This window comes from Thalassophryne amazonica, chromosome 13 (genome assembly GCF_902500255.1).
Source record: "Thalassophryne amazonica chromosome 13, fThaAma1.1, whole genome shotgun sequence".
Lineage (NCBI taxonomy): Eukaryota > Metazoa > Chordata > Actinopteri > Batrachoidiformes > Batrachoididae > Thalassophryne > Thalassophryne amazonica.
Window position 1 is genome coordinate 43,781,625 of NC_047115.1, and position 19,668 is coordinate 43,801,292.

A 19,668-nucleotide genomic window follows, 5' to 3' on the forward strand; every position below is an offset into this window, starting at 1 on the left:
GCATGACATTCACCCCAAGAGTTCAATCTTTGTCTCATCAGACCAAAGAATTTTGTTTCTCATGGTCTGAGTGTCTTTCAGTTGCTTTTTGGCAAACTCCAGGTGGGCTGCCATGTACCTTTTACTCAGGAGTGGCTTCCGTCTGGCCACTATACCAATATAGAACTGATTGGTGGATTGCTGCAGAGGTGGTTGTTCTTCTGGAAGGTTCTATCTCCACAGAGGAATGCTGGAGCTCTGGCAGACTGACCAACAGGTTCTCGGAACTTCTTCCATTTGTGGATGATGGAGGCCACTGTGCTCATTGAGACCTTCAAAGCAGCAATGTTTCTGTACCCTTACCCAGATTTGTGCCTTGAGACAATCCTGTCTCAGAGGTCTACAGACAAGTCCTTTGCCTCCAAGCTTGGTTTGTGCTCTGACCTGCACTGTCAAATGTGGGACCTTATATGTAGACAGGTTTGTCCCTTTCCAGATCATGTCCAATCAACTGAATTTACCCCAGGTGGGTTACAATTAAGCTGTAGAAACATCTCAAGGATGACCAGTGGAAACAGGATGCACCTGAGCACAGTTTTGAGCTTCATGGCAAAAGCTGTGAATACTTATGTACCCATGATTTAGTTTTTACCCAAGGCTGTCAAATTATGGCCATCTGGTATTGTGAAGGCTTTGCAGCCGTCCGTGCGTAAGTCTGGGCTCAGCATAAGTCCAGTCCTGTTACTACCAGAGTCTTCAAATTCACAGGGAACATTCTTGGGACACAGACCTTGGACAAGTTCAAAGATGGCTAACCTTGACTTATTGTAAGAGGTCAAAAGGTCACATTGTTTCCTATTTTTATGCTATGAATCATACAAATGTTTTTTTTTGGGAGGGGGTGACAGTCAGTCGAGAGGCACCGTTATATATATATATATATATATATATATATATATATATATATATATATATATATATATATATATATATATATATATATATATATATATATATATATATATATATATATATATATATATATATATATATATATATATATGTGTGTGTGTGTGTGTGTGGAGTTTGCAATGGGATACCAATTAACTGCAAATTATAAAGGCAATGCTCATACAGTAGAGTATTTTAACATTGCATTTTTACTTTTATATTTTTATTTCTAATAAATTTGCAAAAAAAAAAAAAAACTTTTCACATTGTCATTATGGGGTACCGTGTGAAGAATTTTTAAAAAACAATCCATTTCAGAATAAGGCTGTAACATAACAAAATGTGGGGAAAATGAAGTGTTGAGACTACTTTCCGGACGCACTTGTAGCTACGAGTGCATCTGTAAAGTATTCAAGTATTCATGTGCTGTTCTCCCTGTTAACAGATTCTTTATTGCTTTATGATATGTCACATCGAACAGTTTCATCTTGAACTCTGGGTCGAGTTCAAAGAATGTGCAAAGTGTAAGCGGCACAACTCATTGTACGTAGATGTTAACCTGCTGAGCAAGTCATCACAAGATTGTCGGGCTGACTGTTAGAGTTGACTAACCAACCACCCAGATGAGCACTTGCCTTAGTTTTTGAGTATCAGACTGTTTTTGCCTGATTATTCTTGCTCCCATGCTGTTTTTCAGTAAAACTTGCCACACCGATGCCCCACCCTCTTATGTCCCTCAGGCTGTGACATTAGAAAGTCAGTGAGGACGACTTTGCGCAGTGGCCGGCCAACAGACACACCAACAAAGCACACAGACAGTTGCTCTGTCTTCTAAAAGTCTGCTCTGTGTGACAGTATTCCAGTGCTGTAAATCTGCACAGCGATGTCGAAATGAGACAGAATGGGCCGAGCACAAACTTTCCTTTACTCAGTCAGAGGAGCAACATTCTTTAAATGCACCTTTTTTTGTTTTTTAATTGCTCTGGGGTCAAAGCCACAAGTGGTGATAAAATCCTGGCCCTGTCACAAAAACCTTCAAAGCATTAGTTCTATTATTGCTGTTAGGAGTGATCCAAAAAATAGAACTTAATAGCTGTTGCAAACCCATCTGTATCTCTGCTGTCGCCCTCCAGAAATCTCAACAGCATTCCAAACACTTCACCTGCAAGGATGTCGAGCATTACTCCGCTTGCTTTGCTTTATCATAAAACACACACAGACCCAACCGACAGCACGAGCGGGGAAACGGTGTGACATGTCTCATATGGACCAACAGATAAAATGGAGAGGCAAAATCACTTGTGCTTTTATTTTTCCAAAGTAGTTGAGTCAAAACTTTTCAGCAAACATTTGAATCACAAACGTGAGTTTAATACAAGTGTTGTAGAAGTGGATGACGCTGGACCAGTAAAATACTGCTACTTTACTGTTAAGATCATAGGCACTACAGCAGTATTATATGGGTTTAATATGGATTACACATAATGGAATGGCAGCAAAGTATTTAAGTAGCAGCATAACTTTGAATGTATCTGTGAGGTACATAATCACTGTTCAGTATTAATCTAAATATTATACAGTAAATTTGATTTAAAAATAATGAAAACACACAATCGTACAATGCATATCTGCCTAATTTCTGTTCAGAATGTTCAGCAAAACAAGATGTTTCCAAGACACTTTCAATTAAGCAAGATATTTAAGCTGTATTATCTAAAAACAAGCCCTTGTATCTTAGTAAATGTTTACCTAAGCAACTTTTAGGTGTAGATTAGATATTTTGACTAGAAATTAGACAAATGTAGGAGGTAAGATTTTGCACATGAAAATAATTACTAATCAAAGAATGCTGACTGTCTCCTGTATCCCCTGTACACAATAAGTGGCCCTGTTTAAAACAAACAAACCAAAAAAAAAAAAAAAAACACTTGGGCAACAACAGACTAAAACATGTTCATCTTGTGTGTGTGTGTGTGTGTGTGTGTGTGTGCGTGCGCGCCCATTGGATGACAAAATATCCAGTAAGAAATGCAGTGATGTGTATGAATCCTGCAGGACTAGATGTAATTTTTAAAAAATCTGTTATTAAAAGCATTTTACTTGATCTTTCACTATTTTTCCAGCTGCAGGGTTTTAATAATACAAAGTTAATTTTGATGTTTTATGGACCCGCTACACAACCGGCTTCCTAAAATAGTATTTAAATTAAATAGTATTTTTAAGTCTTCATAATGTAGTTTTGTAAAAATGTAATACATCCATTCCAAAATTATTTTTATATATATATATATATATATATATACTGCGACTGTGTTCTATTTTCAGCCCTGATTGGATATAAAGTTTATTATACAACATACAGTACATTTAAATAAAATTTTTATAACATGAAATAATGAAATGCTTAAAGAAAAGATCATTAATCTCACATTGAAAACAAATCTCAGGTTTACCATCTTATGCCCACTGTTTACTTATTGAAACTCGAAGGATACTAATTTAGTGTACAAATTCCATACTTGCCTAAAACCATGTAGATGTAAAAGTGATAGTTGCTACATTCAACCTCGTGAGTCCTTACGCTGTTGACTGTTTCTATACTTTATGAATATAAAGTATGAACTATTTATGAACTATATTTATGAATGCTTCAGCTTCTTGCTTCAGAAGGCACCCTATTTTTTAAAGATAAAAAAAAAGAGTAACTCCATGATATAGTGTTACTGCAGGGATGGCGGACAAGTGGTTAGTGCACTTGGTTTCAGTGCAGAAGGTTCCCAGTTCAAACCCCACCCCTTCCACATTTGTCCATGTAATGTGGAGTTGCGTCAGGAAGGGCATCCAGTGTAAACGCTGTGCCAATTTAACATACAGACCCACCTTGGATTTGCTGTGGTGACCCCGAATGCAAACAAGGGAGTAGCCGAAGGGATTTACTTACATAATATAGTGTTACTACAGTTTGGGATACTGTAAAGTGCACTACAGCATTTTGCACTAAGGAAAACATTCATATAGACTTACCTGTGTAATCTTTATCTAATGAAATATAAGGTAGGCCTAAAGGACACAAACTAAACTTTGTAAAAAGGGAGAGATTATTTAGAAGTATGTTCTACACATTTAAATAAAGCCAATCTCCATTCCTGTGGTCAGTCACTGCAGAATACTACAGTATATAATTTGCAGTCTTACAGCTGGTAGAATAAGATTATTACATTAAGGCTGCTACATGGGCAATGTTATGCTTCATGAAAGTGCAAAAAAAGCAAGAAACTAGCTTTGTGGCCTCGTTAGACATAATGGCATTTGTAAATGTAACTCAATATTGCAGTGTTTCATGAAGCTTTCCCAAGGTAATCCTGTGCCTATGTGGTTATATCATCTATTGATTAATTACATTTTTTGTGTTTGTTTTTTTACCCAATTACTAACCCTACATTTCCTCCATATTATTTTTTGGAATGTGTTGCAGGCCTGAAATGTAGGAAAAGGATGGATAATAAGGGCCACAGTAAGCAGTGCGTCATTTAACTGTCTCCTAGGTTACAGAAGCACAAATCATTCACTGGTGTCTTTGCCTTTGGACATTAAACTATGTGCTTGCTACTAAAGCCGAGTTTCTCTTTGGAGTGAATTACAAACAGGTAGGGGTCAAGTGGTGCAGTATGACACCTACTGTAGTATCAAGTAAATTTGATTGTCAGGATATTTACAAAAAAATATAAAGTCTGTAGATAGATTTTACATTTTATGGCTTGTTTCCTCTCAAAGTTCTAAATAAGAACATGCATATCCCTTCCAGAAGCTGTAGCTAATGCACTGCAGTGAGATTTGGGTGTGTGTTTCTCAAATGTCATTCCACCCTCAGCTTTTTAGGTGCTTTGTTTTCCATAGATGACGTTCCATTTGCATGTCCATTTGGCGACACAGGAGAGCCATTGTGATGCTCCTTTTTATGAGAAACAATACGTTTCTTGTAAGTCTGGTGAGGCAGAGAGACAGAGAAGACGGGAAAAGTGTTACTACAATTAAGAATAAGACAACCTCATAATTATGTCATTCACACCAACGGCCAGTCCAGTATTCTCCAAACACAGTATAAAAAACAACAACAAAAAACCCTTATGTTATATTCTTCAACTTTTATTTGAAATTGGAAAATGTGAGCTCACCTGAATGTAGAAATTTGAGAAAAGGATGATAAGTGTGATCATGTAACTTATTTGGAAATACAGCCACCCCATCGGGAAGCCACATGGCCATATGACTGCAGACATGGTGTGGAACACTGTTAAAAAGAACTGAATCTGTGGAGGAAACATGGCACACACATGTATGAAATCAGAGCATTATCACAGAGAGCACCTACAACAGTCTGCATCCTTCAATCTTCTGCACTGTATCAGTACTAATGGCAGCAGCACAGAAAATAGACAAAGTACCTTACACTGTTAAAATAGTATCACCAGCACTAATCTATAAAATAAATGTGCCTGACCTCATTTACATACAGCTCAAAGAACAAAAACTCAACTCACAAAGCACTTTGTTCACTCCAAAGCCATATACTGAAATATTGGGAAAGAAATGCAAAGTGATTATTTCATGTATTTCATGAATTCAAAAGAAAAAATAATCATCTACCTAACCCCCGATTTGGTCCTGATTATTGGGAAATTACTTGTTGAGGTGATTGGTAGCAAGGAAAAGTTGCACAGTTTTGGCCCTCAATCCCCACCCATGAGTTATGGTTTAGTGGCCCTCGCTTAAACCTCTACTTCATCCCATTGCAGCCGTGGGAATGTGATGGCATGGTTGCAGATTACTCTGGCCGTGATGCTCTGTTGGGCTGGCTACTTGGAGCATTTCTCTAAAGCCGGATTTTCACATACACCCCAATTCCAATGAAGTTGGGACGTGTAAATGTAAATAAAAACAGAATACAATGATTTGCAAATCCTCTTCAACCTATATTCAATTGAATACACCGCAAAGACAAGATATTTAATGTTCAAACTGATAAACTTTATTGTTTTTGTGCGAATATTTGCTCATTTTGAAATGGATGCCTGCAACACATTTCAAACGTTTTCCGTGTCATGCTTGGGTATAAAAGCAGCATCCCCAAAAGGCTTAGCCATTCACAAGCAAAGATGGGGCAAGGATCACCACTTTGTGAACAACTGTGTGGAAAAAAATAGTCCAACAGTTTAAGAACAATGTTTCTCAACGTTCACTTGCAAGGACTTTAGGGATTCTATCATCTACAGTCCATAATATAATCAGAAGATTCAGAGAATCTGGAGAACTTTCTACACGCAAGCGGCAAGGCCAAAAACCAACATTGATTGCCCGTGACCTTCGATCCCTCAGGCGGCCCTGCATTAAAAACCGACATCATTGTGTAAAGGGTCTTACTGCGTGGGCTCAGGAACACTTCAGAAAACCACTGTCAGTTAACACAGTTCGTCGCTACGTTTACAAGTGCAAGTTAAAACTCTACCATACAAAGCGAAAGCCATACATCAACAACATCCAGAAACGCCGCCGCCTTCTCTGGGCCCGAGCTCATTTGAAATGGACAGATGCAAAGTGGGAAAGTGTGCTGTGGTGTGATGAGTCCACATTTCAAATTGGTTTTGGAAATCATGGATGTCTTGTCCTCCGGACAAGAAGAAAAAAAAACAATCCAGATTGTTACTAGTGCAAAGTTCAAAAGCCACCATCTGTGATGGTATGGGGGCATGTTAGTGCCCATGGCATGAGCAACTTACACATCTGTGATGGCACCATCAATGCTGAAAGGTACATCCAGGTTTTGGAGCAGCACATGCTGCCATCCAAGCATCGTCTTTTTCAGGGACGTCCCTGCTTATTTCAGCAAGACAATGCCAAGCCACATTCTGCACGTGTTACAACAGCGTGGCTTCGTAGTAAAAGAGTGCAGGTACTAGACTGGCCTGTCTGTCTACATGTCACCCTTTGAAAATTTGTGGCACATTATGAAGCAGAAAATACAACACAGTTGTAGAGATGCTTGAATCTTCGACTGGACTAGGTTGCTTGACGCGAGGACGTTTCGCTTCAAATCGCAGAAGCTTCCTCAGCTAAAATTCTTGCTCTTGAAGTCTGACTTCTGTCTGACTCTTGTAGAGACGAATAAACAGAAGCCAACAAAAGCTGGAGTTTTAAACCTAACCAGACCCCTCCTACTGAGAGGCAGACTGCTATAGGCTAGTGACTAAACAATAGCTCTAATTAGCAACTATTGTGCTCCAGTTAGCACTCTCCTAATGACAGGGCAGCTGTCCCTCCTAATGATGGGATGGATGCCTTTCCTGATTGGCCTCTCTTCATTGGCTTCCTGTTAATTCTAGAATAGAATTTAAAATTCTTCTTCTTACTTATAAGGTTTTGAATAATCAGGTCCCATCTTATCTTAGGGACCTCATAGTACCATATCACCCCAATAGAGCGCTTCGCTCTCAGACTGCAGGCTTACTTGTAGTTCCTAGGGTTTGTAAGAGTAGAATGGGAGGCAGAGCCTTCAGCTTTCAGGCTCCTCTCCTGTGGAACCAGCTCCCAATTCGGATCAGGGAGACAGACACCCTCTCTACTTTTAAGATTAGGCTTAAAACTTTCCTTTTTGCTAAAGCTTATAGTTAGGGCTGGATCAGGTGACCCTGAACCATCCCTTAGTTATGCTGCTATAGACTTAGACTGCTGGGGGGTTCCCATAATGCATTGAGTGTTTCTTTCTCTTTTTGCTCTGTATGCACCACTCTGCATTTAATCATTAGTGATTGATCTCTGCTCCCCTCCACAGCATGTCTTTTTCCTGGTTCTCTCCCTCAGCCCCAACCAGTCCCAGCAGAAGACTGCCCCTCCCTGAGCCTGGTTCTGCTGGAGGTTTCTTCCTGTTAAAAGGGAGTTTTTTCCTTCCCACTGTCGCCAAGTGCTTGCTCACAGGGGGTCGTTTTGACCATTGGGGTTTTTATGTAATTATTGTATGGCCTTGCCTTACAATATAAAGCGCCTTGGGGCAACTGTTTGTTGTGATTTGGCGCTATATAAATAAAATTGATTGATTGATTGCTCCCTTGATGACTCTTCTGATGACGTGAATGACTCATTACCATGAACAAAAGACTGAAACCCCTTTGACCTGAGTACCCCATTGTAAACAGGGGATAAAGCGTGTCTCAGACCCCCTCCCCAGTTAAGGCTGGGTTTCAAAAATTTCACAAAGAATGCCTCCTTGACCCCTCTCTCAAACCATTTCTTCTCTCTGGCTAATATTTTAACTTCCTTGTCCTCAAATGTGTGGTTAGTGTCTTTAAAGTGGAGATGAACTGCAGACTGAGGTCCACTGGTGCCCTCTCTGCGGTGCTGGTATAGTATTTTGTGTAAAGGTTGCTTAGTCTCACCTATGTAGTGTTCGTTACAGTTTTCCTGACATCTGATAGAATACACTACATTGCTCTGTTTGTAACTAGGGATCATGTCCTTAGGGTGAACTAATTTCTGTCTCAAGGTATTAACCGGTTTAAAGTAAACTGGGATTTTGTGCTGTCTGAAGATCCTCTGTAGTTTTTCCCCTACTCCTGCTAAATAAGGGAGAGCCACTCCTCTTCTTCTTGTCTCTGTCTCCTGTCTATCTGGTCTCTTTGTTCTCTGGGACTTCTGCACTTTGTCCAGGGACCATCGTGGGTACCCACATACTGTGAGGGCTTTCCGGACACGTTTTTTTTAGCCCTTCCCTCTGCAGTTGTGGGCACCTGTAGGGCTCTGTGTTGAAGCGTCCTGATCACCCCAAGCTTGTGTTCAAGGGGGTGGTTTGAGCCAAAGAGCAGATATTGGTCAGTGTGAGTTGGTTTTCTGTAAACCCCTGTCTGGAGCTGCCTGTTCTCTCCAATCGTAACATCACAGTCCAAGAAGGCTAAATGGTTGTTTCTGGCATCCTCACGTGTGAACTTGATATTGGCGTCCACCGAGTTGATGTGTTCTGTAAAGTCCTCAACTTCCTGTTGCTTGATTCAAGCTTCTCTACTATGGAAACCACCTGGACAACTGAGAGCCTACACAGAAATACAACACAGTTTTTCACAAAGTGGTGATCCTCGCCCCATCTTTGCTTGTGACCGGCTAAGCTTTTTGGGGATGCTCTGTTTATACCCAAGCATGACACTAAAACATTTGAAACATGTTGCAGGGATCCATTTCAAAATGAGCAAATATTTGCACAAAAACAATATTATTATTGTTATTATTTACATTTCACACAATGTCCCAACTTCACTGGAATTGGGGTTGTACTACATTTGGGTTGCATCACATATCTGTCACACTTTTGTAGCATGTTTGGTCTGTAGTACACACGTGTGCGATAAGCAGAAAGACTCGTTTTTATCATTTGTATTTTTTTCCCTGCAGGAGTTTAGGTTTTATGGGGGGGGAGCACAGCAAAGTGATTACTGACAATCTGACTGGCCATTCAGTTGCATTTCAGTTGCAACATCTGTGAAAAATAGACCTGATGCTGGTTTGCAGTGCAGCCGTATGTACTGCTGCAACGCAATTGAAACATACTGCTGTGGAGCTAGTGGACATGGAAGCATTGACTTGAGTGATGTCTATCAGCTGCATACATTTATGACAGATACAATGGGCCGCAGAGGGAACCCAAACATATGTGGTAATCTGGTTGGAGGCTGATCCTTCCACGATGACACTGAACATCAACATGCCAGAGTTCTTGTGTTAGTTGCAAACCCACCAAATCGCTGTGACACTGGAAAGGTAGTGAAACAGCTTAAGGCAGGTACAGCTACAGGAATCTGTGGTACAGTGAGGAAAATAAGTATTTGAACACCCTGCGGTTTTGCAAGTTCTCCCACTTAGAAATCATGGAGGGGTCTGAAATTTTCATCTTAAGTGCATGTCCACTGTGAGAGACATAATCTAAAAAAAAAAAAAAAAAATCCAGAAATCACAATGCATGATTTTTTTTTTTTTAATAATTTATTTGTATGTTACTGCTGCAAATAAGTATTTGAACACCTGTGAAAATCAATGTTAATATTTTGTACAGTAGCCTTTGTTGCAATTACAGAGGTCAAAACGTTTCCTGTAGTTTTTCACCAGGTTTGCACACACTGCAGCAGGGATTTTGGCCCATTCCTCCACACAGATCTTCTCTAGATCAGCCAGGTTACTGGGCTGTCGCTGAGAAACACGGAGTTTGAGCTCCCTCCAAAGATTTTCTATTGGGTTTAGGTCTGGAGACTGGCTAGGCCACTCCAGAACCTTGATATGCTTCTTATGAAGCCACTCCTTGGTTATCCTGGCTGTGTGCTTTGGGTCATTGTCATGTTGGAAGACCCATCCACGACCCATCTTCAATGCTCTAACTGAGGGAAGGAGGTTGTTCCCCAAAATCTCGCAATACATGGCCCCGGTCATCCTCTCCTTATTACAGTGCAGTCGTCCTGTCCCATGTGCAGAAAAACACCCCCAAAGCATGATGCTTCCACCCCCATGCGTCACAGTAGGGACGGTGTTTTTGGGATGGTACTCGGCATTCTTCTTCCTCCAAACACGGCGAGTGGAATTAAGACCAAAAAGTTCTATTTTGGTCTCATCTGACCACATAACTTTCTCCCATGACTCCTCTGGATCATCCAAATGGTCATGGGCAAACTTAAGACGGGCCTGGATGTGTGCTGATTTAAGCAGGGGAACCTTCTGTGCCATGCATGATTTTAACCCATGATGTCTTGGTGTATTACTCACAATAACCTTGGAAACAGTGGTGCCAGCTCTCTTCAGGTCATTGACCAGCTCCTCCCGTGCAGTTCTGGACTGATTCCTCACCTTTCTTAGGATCATTGATACGCCACGAGGTGGGATCTTGCATGGAGCCCCAGTCCGAGGGAGATTGACAGTAATGTTTAGCTTCTTCCATTTTCTAATAATTGCTCCAACAGTTGATCTTTTTCACCAAGCTGCTTGGCAATTGGCCCCGTAGCCCTTTCCAGCCTTGTGGAGGTCTACAATTTGTCTCTGGTGTCTTTGGACAGCTCTTTGGTCTTAGCCATGTTAGTAGTTGGAGTCTTACTGATTGTGTGGGGTGGACAGGTGTCTTTATGCAGCTAACGACCTCAAATAGGTGCTTCTAATTTGGAATAATAAGTGGAGTGGAGGTGGACTTGTAGAGGCGGACTAAACAGGTCGTTGAGGGCCAGAATTTTTGCTAATTGGGCAGGTGTTGAAATACTTAATTGCAGCAGTAACATGCAAATAAATTATTAAAAAAAAGATTGATTTCAGGATTTTTTTTTTTTTTAATTATGTCTCTCACAGTGGACATGCACCTAAGATGAAAATTTCAGACCCCTCCATGATTTCTAAGTGGGAGAACTTGCAAAATTGCAGGGTGTTCAAATACTTATTTTCCTCACTGTATCTGGACTGAACTTGTATGAGTGGGTGGTGATACTGTCAGGGTTCTTGTGGCTGGATGGATGATCAGCCACAAGATCCCACCTCCCCGTCTGTAGCCCTATGGCCATATGTTAAAGAGATCTTCAGACTTCTCAAAATACATTTTAATTTTGTATTTGAACTGAGCTAAAGCAACACCCTATGGTGTATGAAATTATCAGCTTTATCAGAGCCCTTTCAACAGATTGAGGCTGGTAGGTTGATCATGGTCCTGTCGTCTGTCAAGTCTGCAGTCTCCACCACACTGTGAAACCATCCTGGGTGCCAGATGGCAACTGCCCAGGAAGATGAATGTTCCATCCCGACCTCTCGAAGTTAAACATCTATCTATCACACTCACATAAAACATGCATCGTCTTGGCCTTCTACAACTGCTGCCATTCTCAACACTGAGGTGCGTTTGTGCTGGATCCTGTCCAGAGAAACATGTCACATGGCCAAAATGCTGTAGCTGATGTTTCCTCACAATTCAAATCAGATTCCTTATCTGAGTCTCACTAAGTCTCATTTATTGCAACTCACCTCAAGATGGCTGACGGGACAGTCGCACGCACGCCTGGAGCTCCTGGCTTTGTCAAAGTTTGAGAGATCTACCGAACGACGGATGGGAAAGTAGTAGTTGAGGATGAATTCCTGCACTTTCTTTACATGAAATTAAAGACACTGAGCCAGGACGAGATAATTCTGCTGGCATCTAACACATTCAATTCTGAGTGGATTGAAATGTCAAAGAAGGCGTTGTTTGATCTGTGCGACACGTCACAGCGTAATGTGTCCCACAAAGGAGCAAATAAAGATGTGAACAACATCAAAGCATGCCTCAAAGTGATGAATGAGTGTGGAGACAATATCCCAAGATTTGTATCCCATTACTTGGATGAACTGCCTCCAGTGACTTTCACCAGCATGGATGTGTGCGGTTTATTCCGAAAAATGGAGCACCTCCACGCTGAAATGTCTACTATGCAACATACACTGAACCTGCAGGCCGAGGCCAGCTGTCACGATGGATGTGAACAATTGGGTGTGTGCCCTGGAACTGCGCACGGGCAACGGCGGCGCAGGGCTGCGCGTGGCGGGGAAGCAGTCAGGTGCCGTGGAGGCTAACTGCGGTAACTCCTTTGAGGGAGAAACCAGGGCCGTGGAGTCGGCTTGCAGCCTTACTCGAGCTGAGGAGCCACTCTTTTCTCATGGGGAAAGACCTTCTCAGGAGGAATTCAGCGGAGGAACGACGCCACTACCACCTAGCTCTCCAAAATGGAGTAAAGTTGTTAAAGCCGGGCAGTGACGGCAGAAGGAGCCGGTGTTTGCTAAGCCTGCGCCCCGTATTGGGCTCTCTACACCTGGACAAAGGAAAGTCAAGACTGTGGTGGGCACTGGAGCAACTGGGAATATCAAAATGATAGACAAAATTGGTGAGTGTCTTTGCTTCAAAATTCTCTCCAGATCTGGAGGCAGAAACATTACACACATATCTCAAAAACAATCTCGGGTATGACGTTTCATGTGACAGAATCGCTACTGTTAATGACCGATACACCTCCTTTAAAGTGACTGCAGAATGCAATGCAGTAGACGATGTATGATCCCGAGCTTTGGCCTGATGGAACTTTTGTAAGACGTTATTATGAGCCACGTAAAGCTGCCGCGGTCATTGGAGCTAATGCTGCTGCTACCACACTTGGAGCCATGAGTGTGCCTGTTGCTGGTGCGAACTCTTGAAACAGCTATCATGGCTATAAATGTTATATCTTACAACTGTCGTGGCCTGCATTTGAGTCAGAGTGCGGAGGATAAAGCGCCTCGTATTGTAGTGGACCAGTTGTTGGTTCATTGTGACGTTTTATGTTTACAAGAGACGTTTCTTGCCAAGCAGGACCTTAAAGGTATAAACTCGCTTGATGATAGATTTCTTGGGGCGGGAGAGTCTACAACTGACCTAAGTTTAGGCATAAAAAAGGGAAGAATAGCAGGAGGTGTGGCTATTCTTTGGAATAAGAGACTGGACTCTGTGGTCAGCGTCACCAGGCTTGGGGTGGACTGGTGTATTGCATTACGATTATCACATCACAACAAAGAAATTCTGATATTAAATGTTTATTCCCCATATGAATGCAAACAAAATGAAGAAGAGTACTTGGATAAGCTCGCTTTCATAAGTGCTTTAATAGAGAATGAAAGTGCCTCTAGTGTGTATGTTATTGGTGATTTAAATGCAAATATCTTAGACAGAAACTCTATCTTTGCTGATCATTTGACAAATTTATGTGCAGATAATCAACTAACTCTATCAAGTAAAGTCATTTTGCCAGGCCAGAGTTACACATATATAAGTGAAGCATGGCATACTACTTCGTGGCTAGACCACTGCATCACTACAGATGATGCCCATGCTGCTCTGGCTGGCATGAAGATTTTATATGAAATGGCTACAGCCGACCATATTCCTGTATGCATGTCCATTCAATTTGACAGAATTCCTGTCATGCAAACTGCCAGTAACTGTAGAAGTGAATATTTGGACTGGTCTGCCCTCTCATCAGAGGAGCTTGCCTGCTATTGTGCAAACAGTGATCAACTATTAAGCAATATTCTTCTGCCAAAGGATGCAGTGATGTGTACAGACTGCAACTGCACTAGTGAGAAGCACAAGACTGACATTTCTTCTATGTATTCTCATATCGCTGATGCACTGATTGAAGCGAGTAAACCTCTTTACAAATGCAAAAGGAAAGGTAAAACAAGGCCTGGGTGGAACATTTATGTGTCTAAATTCCATTCTGAAGCTCGTGATGCCACTAAGACCTGGGCTGCAGCTGGGAAACCAAGACAGGGGCCTCTATTTGAGCAGAAAAAACAAACAAATGCTAGATATAAATATGCCGTAAGATTTATAAGTAAAAAGGAGCAAACAATCAAGGCTGATGCCCTGGCTGAAAAATTATTAAGTAATGATATTAAGGCATTTTGGAAAAATGTGAAATGTGTAAATAACTATAAACCTTCTCTCCCTCACAGTAGATGGAGTTTCTGGGGCTGACATGATTGTTGAGCTGTGGAAAGAGCATTATTTTAAACTTTTTAATTGTGTCTCAAGTGAACCCTATATTGTTGATTGGGTGGACTATGTTGAATCATTCAAATCTCATGAAATACTTCAAGCAATCAACCTTTTGCCAGAAAACAAATCAACAGGCAAGGATCTTATTTCTGCTGAGCACCTGAAATATTCCAGTATGAGGTTGGCACTTCTACTTGCCATATGCTTATCTGCTATCACTGTTCATGGGTTCATTCCAGACTCTATGATGACAGTGCTGTTAGTCCCTGTGATTAAAGATAAGGCAAGGAAGGTGGGGAGCACTGACAACTATAGACCCATTGCCCTGGCAAATATCCTGTCAAAAATATTTGAAAGAATCATTTTAAGTAGAATAGAAAACGATATTGTCTCCACAGACAATCAATTTGGTTTTAAAGCTGACCATGGAACAGACGTGTATTTATACCTTAAAAGAACTTATATAAAAAGAGGAACTCTACTGTTTTTATGTGCTTTCTAGATGCCTCTAAGGCCTTTGACCGTGTGAATCATAGAAAATGATTCTACAAAATGTGTCAAGCCAATGTGCCAAAATATATTGTGCGATGCCTGTCGTACTGGTATGCTCACCAGACTCTACAGGTTAAATGGGATAATTGTGTGTCTGTGCCCTTTCAAATCAGTAATGGAGTAAGACAAGGGAGCTTGTTGTCCCCAATTTTATTTAATTTTTATATGAATGACCTTTCTAAACAGTTAAATCATTGCAGAACTGAGTGTATGGCTGGTAATTCTGTGGTCAATCACTTAATGTATGCAGATGATCTAGTGATTTTCAGCCCAAGTTCAGCTGGTCTGCAGCAGTTGCTGAATGTGTGCTCTGTTTTTGGAGAATTTCATGATGTGAAATTCAATGCTATCAAGAGTTTCATAATGACATGTCCGACAAAGGAAGACAGAGATATGCTTTTTCCAGATTTCAAATTGTCTGGCAAAGTCCTAAATACTGTGACAAGTGTTAAATACCTCGGGCATATCCTGACAGACAGTCTGTCAGATGATGACATGTATCGTCAGTGCCGCATGTTGTATGCACAGGCTAATGTTCTGTCATGAAAGTTTGGATCCTGTTCTCTTGGTGTGAAAGTCACTTTGTTCAGAGCATACTGCACCTCGCTGTATACGGCTCATCTGTGGCTGAACTACAAACATTCCAGCCTTCAGAGGCTGAGAGTGGCCTATAATGATGCCTTCAGACTCTTGTTAAAAAAGCCCAGATGGACCAGAGCCAGTGAACTGTTTGTGTCTCATAGAGTAAATACAGCCTTGTTTAAGAAATGTACAGATTTATGTGCCAATTAAATAAGTCAGAAAATGAAATAATTTTGTCAGTAACAAATATTGGTTACAGTGCCATCCGGTTCACTTCCCAAATGCGGAGGCATTGGTGTAGTTGTCTTTTAAGTGGCTAAAGATCTGTGTCTGTGTTTGTATGTTTATTATTGTTTGTCTGTTTTTTTGTTGTTGTTTGTTTTGTTTTTTAACTGGACTATGAGTCTGAAATAAAGTTATCTATCTATCTAAGTAACCGTTCGTTTGACACAAGATCATTCCAGCAGTACCCAAGGATCCTTCAAAGAGTACTTGTACCAAAGACTTCTAGACACTGCCTTAGTTCACTGTTTAGTCTCCCAAGTCTTGCAACCATGCAGTGAGACAAGAAGCACCAAGAGTTGGACCTTTGTTCTCTTGCAAAGTTACTGGCATCGCCAAACATCTCTGTCCACTGACCTCCTGACTCCACCAGCTCTTAACAGGCATCACTCAACCTCAACATCTGCATTCAGATCAGACTCAATCTGAGTTGTTTCTACCTTCCCCCACAATGAAGAAAATGTGTCCATTAATTGTAAAATGTTCCACTCAAATGTAATCACATGATCACAGACAAAATCTCAACATGGAAAGAAAGTGAAGTCCAAACCCACCAGCTGTAACTGTGTGATGTACTTCTTCCACCAAAGGTAAGGCCGCATAGCTGGGATAGATGAGAGCCCGTAGTATGAATACATCACCACGTGAACAAAACTGTTTAAGGAGGCACCGAAATATGCTACAGAGGCAGAAAATGCAAAGAGTCAGAAAGGCAATTCAGAGACAAAATCTTCATGAGGACTCAAACAAATACATTTTACACATACAGCCGTGTTCAGGTCAATAAGGGTCATGTTTTGTTGTGTAAAATGTGGGAACAACAGGCTACTTTCAGGGCTAATGGGTTTAACATTAGAAGATCTGAATTATTTAAGCATCCGTCGAGCCAAACGGTAACTGTGGGACTGATTTGACTCACTGGAGGGCGAAGATGTGTTAATACACTCACAGTGACCGCAGGGTATCCAGTTCATAACAAACCACCAGATATTCGGCATGCTCGCGTGGTGGTAGATGTGAAGAAACGTAATCTGGTGATTATTTTTCCGTAGGATGAAGAAGAAAGTGTCCATAAATTCAATAAGCTTGGAGAAGTAGTACCACCACAGCACCTTTGTGATCTGAGCAGACAAGGAGACCACCAAAAAAAAAAAAAAAAAAGGTTCAAGATGTCAGACAGAGACTTTGTGATGAGGTCTGGTGTTTAATGTGAGTAAATCAGTAGCCAGTCACAATACGACTTGTTCACGTTGTGGAGATAGTGTGGCACGTTACAAAGTCTAGCTCTTAGCAACATGATAAGCAGACGTCGACCTGCTGAAACACCCTGAGGATCAGAATGAATTGTAAAGCAACGTTGACGCTGATAAGTTTTTAATCACTGCAGATCTGCAAAGCTCTGCACATTTCAATGAGAGTTTGTGTTCAAGTCAGCTGCAGCGCTCCAAAAGGACGCACAATGATGACAGTTGATTAGATCATGTGTGTTGCTGATGAACAATAGGTTTGTACTGATACTCAGAATTGGGTAGGATTACTCTGAAATGTTTTCATTTGGTTTCATTTATAATTTAAAGTTTATCAGATTTTTTTTAAGGAACATTTGTGGTTATGTCGATGTTTAGCATGAAGTGCATCAGTTTCAGTATTTAGACATATCTATCTGACTCACCTTAACATCTGCTTCCTGTGAGCTGTGGGTGTTTTGGCAGTAGAAGTTGTAACCACCTTCCCACATGGCTGCAACCAGCTGAAGAGACAAAGTCATTTAGACGCACTGTTTAGAACAAATGCAGCTCAGGAAACACACTAAGAAACGACAAGTACACAGTGACAGCAAAATACAGTAGCAGGATGTGAAAGATCGAATGTTGGGAATATGACTGCCTCCAACGCACACTCACACTCCTTTAGGTGTTAAACACATGCACACACACGAAATAAATGTAAAGACAGATAGCAGGTCCAGATCGGGTCTCCACAAAAGTTCTGTGTCTGGCTGTGATGAAAGATCATTAATTGGGAAGAGTGATAAACATTTGATAGTTTACGGAGTACAAGTTGAACTTCTTAGAAACTGTGTCTTGAAGGAGGGGGAAAAAACATACATATGTCACACTTTTGTTTTTGAATATGGAACTGACTTAATAACAGTGCTGCCTCGGGGGTGAGTTTATCAACAGACCGGAACTCTAGCACATGTGCACACGACAGCATGTGCTGTTGCTTAACATAAGAGCTTTTAAATTGTAAAATATGAGCAAACTGTACAAATAAATGTGTGTTGGACAACATATTGGGTGTTAGTTAATGCAGATGAACAGTGATGGCTGCCCCCCAGCATTGGAAACACAGTAAAAACGTGAGTACATTTTTTTTAACATCTCTATAATATGGTATTTTTTTGGATTGTTGTAGTGTACCTTTATTATTAGTGTTCATTTTGGTACTGTTTGAGTTTATTTTGTTTAGTGTATTGATTACTGGGGAAGCTCTATATAAAATATTATTATTACTAATAAAGAATGTGATTTTTCAGTATATAAGTTGGACCAGAGTGTAACCTTCCAAACTAGTTTAAAAAAGCAAACAAAACAAAACTGTGACTTACACTCCGGGAATACAGTAATTCAGAGTAAAAAAAACAAAGTATTCTGCTACTGTGTAACATGATGTTTGAAGATCATGAATTATCTTAACATCTTTATGTGATCTGATATCTTCTACTTGCTGTAGAGGATATTACAAGAGAAAATCCATCCATCCATTTTCTTCCGCTTATCCTAGGTTGGGTCGCGGGGGCAGCAGCTCAAGCAAAGTCACCCAGAAAATACATTAATTAATTTATGGAAAACTAAACATCTCAACAACTGCATGTGCAGCCACAACTTACATCCAGGTCTATAAGTATTTGGGCAGTGACAGTTTTTGTCAGTTGGCCTCAGTACACCACCACAATGGAGATAAAATGAATATAAGCTTGTAGTTTAGACTTTCAGCTTTAATGTAAGGGGTTTTACAAAAATATCACATGAACTATTTAGGAAATACAGCAATTTTTATAGGCTATAAGTAACTGGACAAATAAGCTTTACACTCATGTTCAACCGCTGACTCCAATTAAGGGTCAGTGGATCATTAGGCAGGTCTACCACGCGAGAAGGCAACTACTGAGGGAAGCCACCAAGAGGCTTATGATAACTGAAGGAGATACAGGTTTCCGTTGCAGTGACTGCAGAAAATGTGCATAGTAGAACTTTTATCTGTTGCATCTCCAGTTGTACAGCTTCATTGTGGAGTGGCACTGAAAATGAATTTTGTCAAAAGGAAGATGTGAAATTTCAACTAAGGTTTTCCAGAAAGCACATTCTTAGATTTGGTGGCTTCCCTCGCTAGTCTCATTCCACTTTTGAGAGCTGCCAACTCCAGATTTACTAAACGGTATCATTAATGATTGATGTTAAAGTCCAATTTCAGGTCATTTGGGGGTGCAGAATCTGAATCTGGTGTTAGTTTTTGCCAATCACATCACATTTTTAAGAAAACACATCTCTCGTATCAAGCATTGAAGCAAAAGCTGCAGTCTCGCACACCTTTTTGGCGCCATAAACGATATTACGGCTCTTGTTAACATTTCGCAAACCTGGTTTAAAAACTATGCTTTCAAAGCTGCTTTTGTGCATGATTAGTACCGTCAAACCTGTGAGTGAATGAGCAACTTTTGCGTAATCTATCAATACAGAACATGAAATTTG

At 40.7% G+C, this 19,668-nt stretch overlaps 1 protein-coding gene across 1 annotated transcript in view; it reads right to left on the reverse strand.

Moving 5' to 3' along the window:
- Positions 1-1,901: 1,901 nt before the first annotated feature.
- Positions 1,902-19,668, reverse strand: part of elovl5 (ELOVL fatty acid elongase 5) — a 33,220-nt gene continuing 15,453 nt past the window's right edge. The window contains exons 4-8 of the mRNA XM_034185723.1: positions 17,586-17,663; positions 16,863-17,034; positions 16,468-16,592; positions 5,106-5,240; positions 1,902-4,915 (exon numbers count right to left, since the gene is read on the reverse strand). Coding sequence (XP_034041614.1) covers positions 4,787-4,915; positions 5,106-5,240; positions 16,468-16,592; positions 16,863-17,034; positions 17,586-17,663 — 639 coding nt within the window. The 3' untranslated portion in view covers positions 1,902-4,786. The remainder of the gene's footprint in view (positions 4,916-5,105; positions 5,241-16,467; positions 16,593-16,862; positions 17,035-17,585; positions 17,664-19,668) is intronic.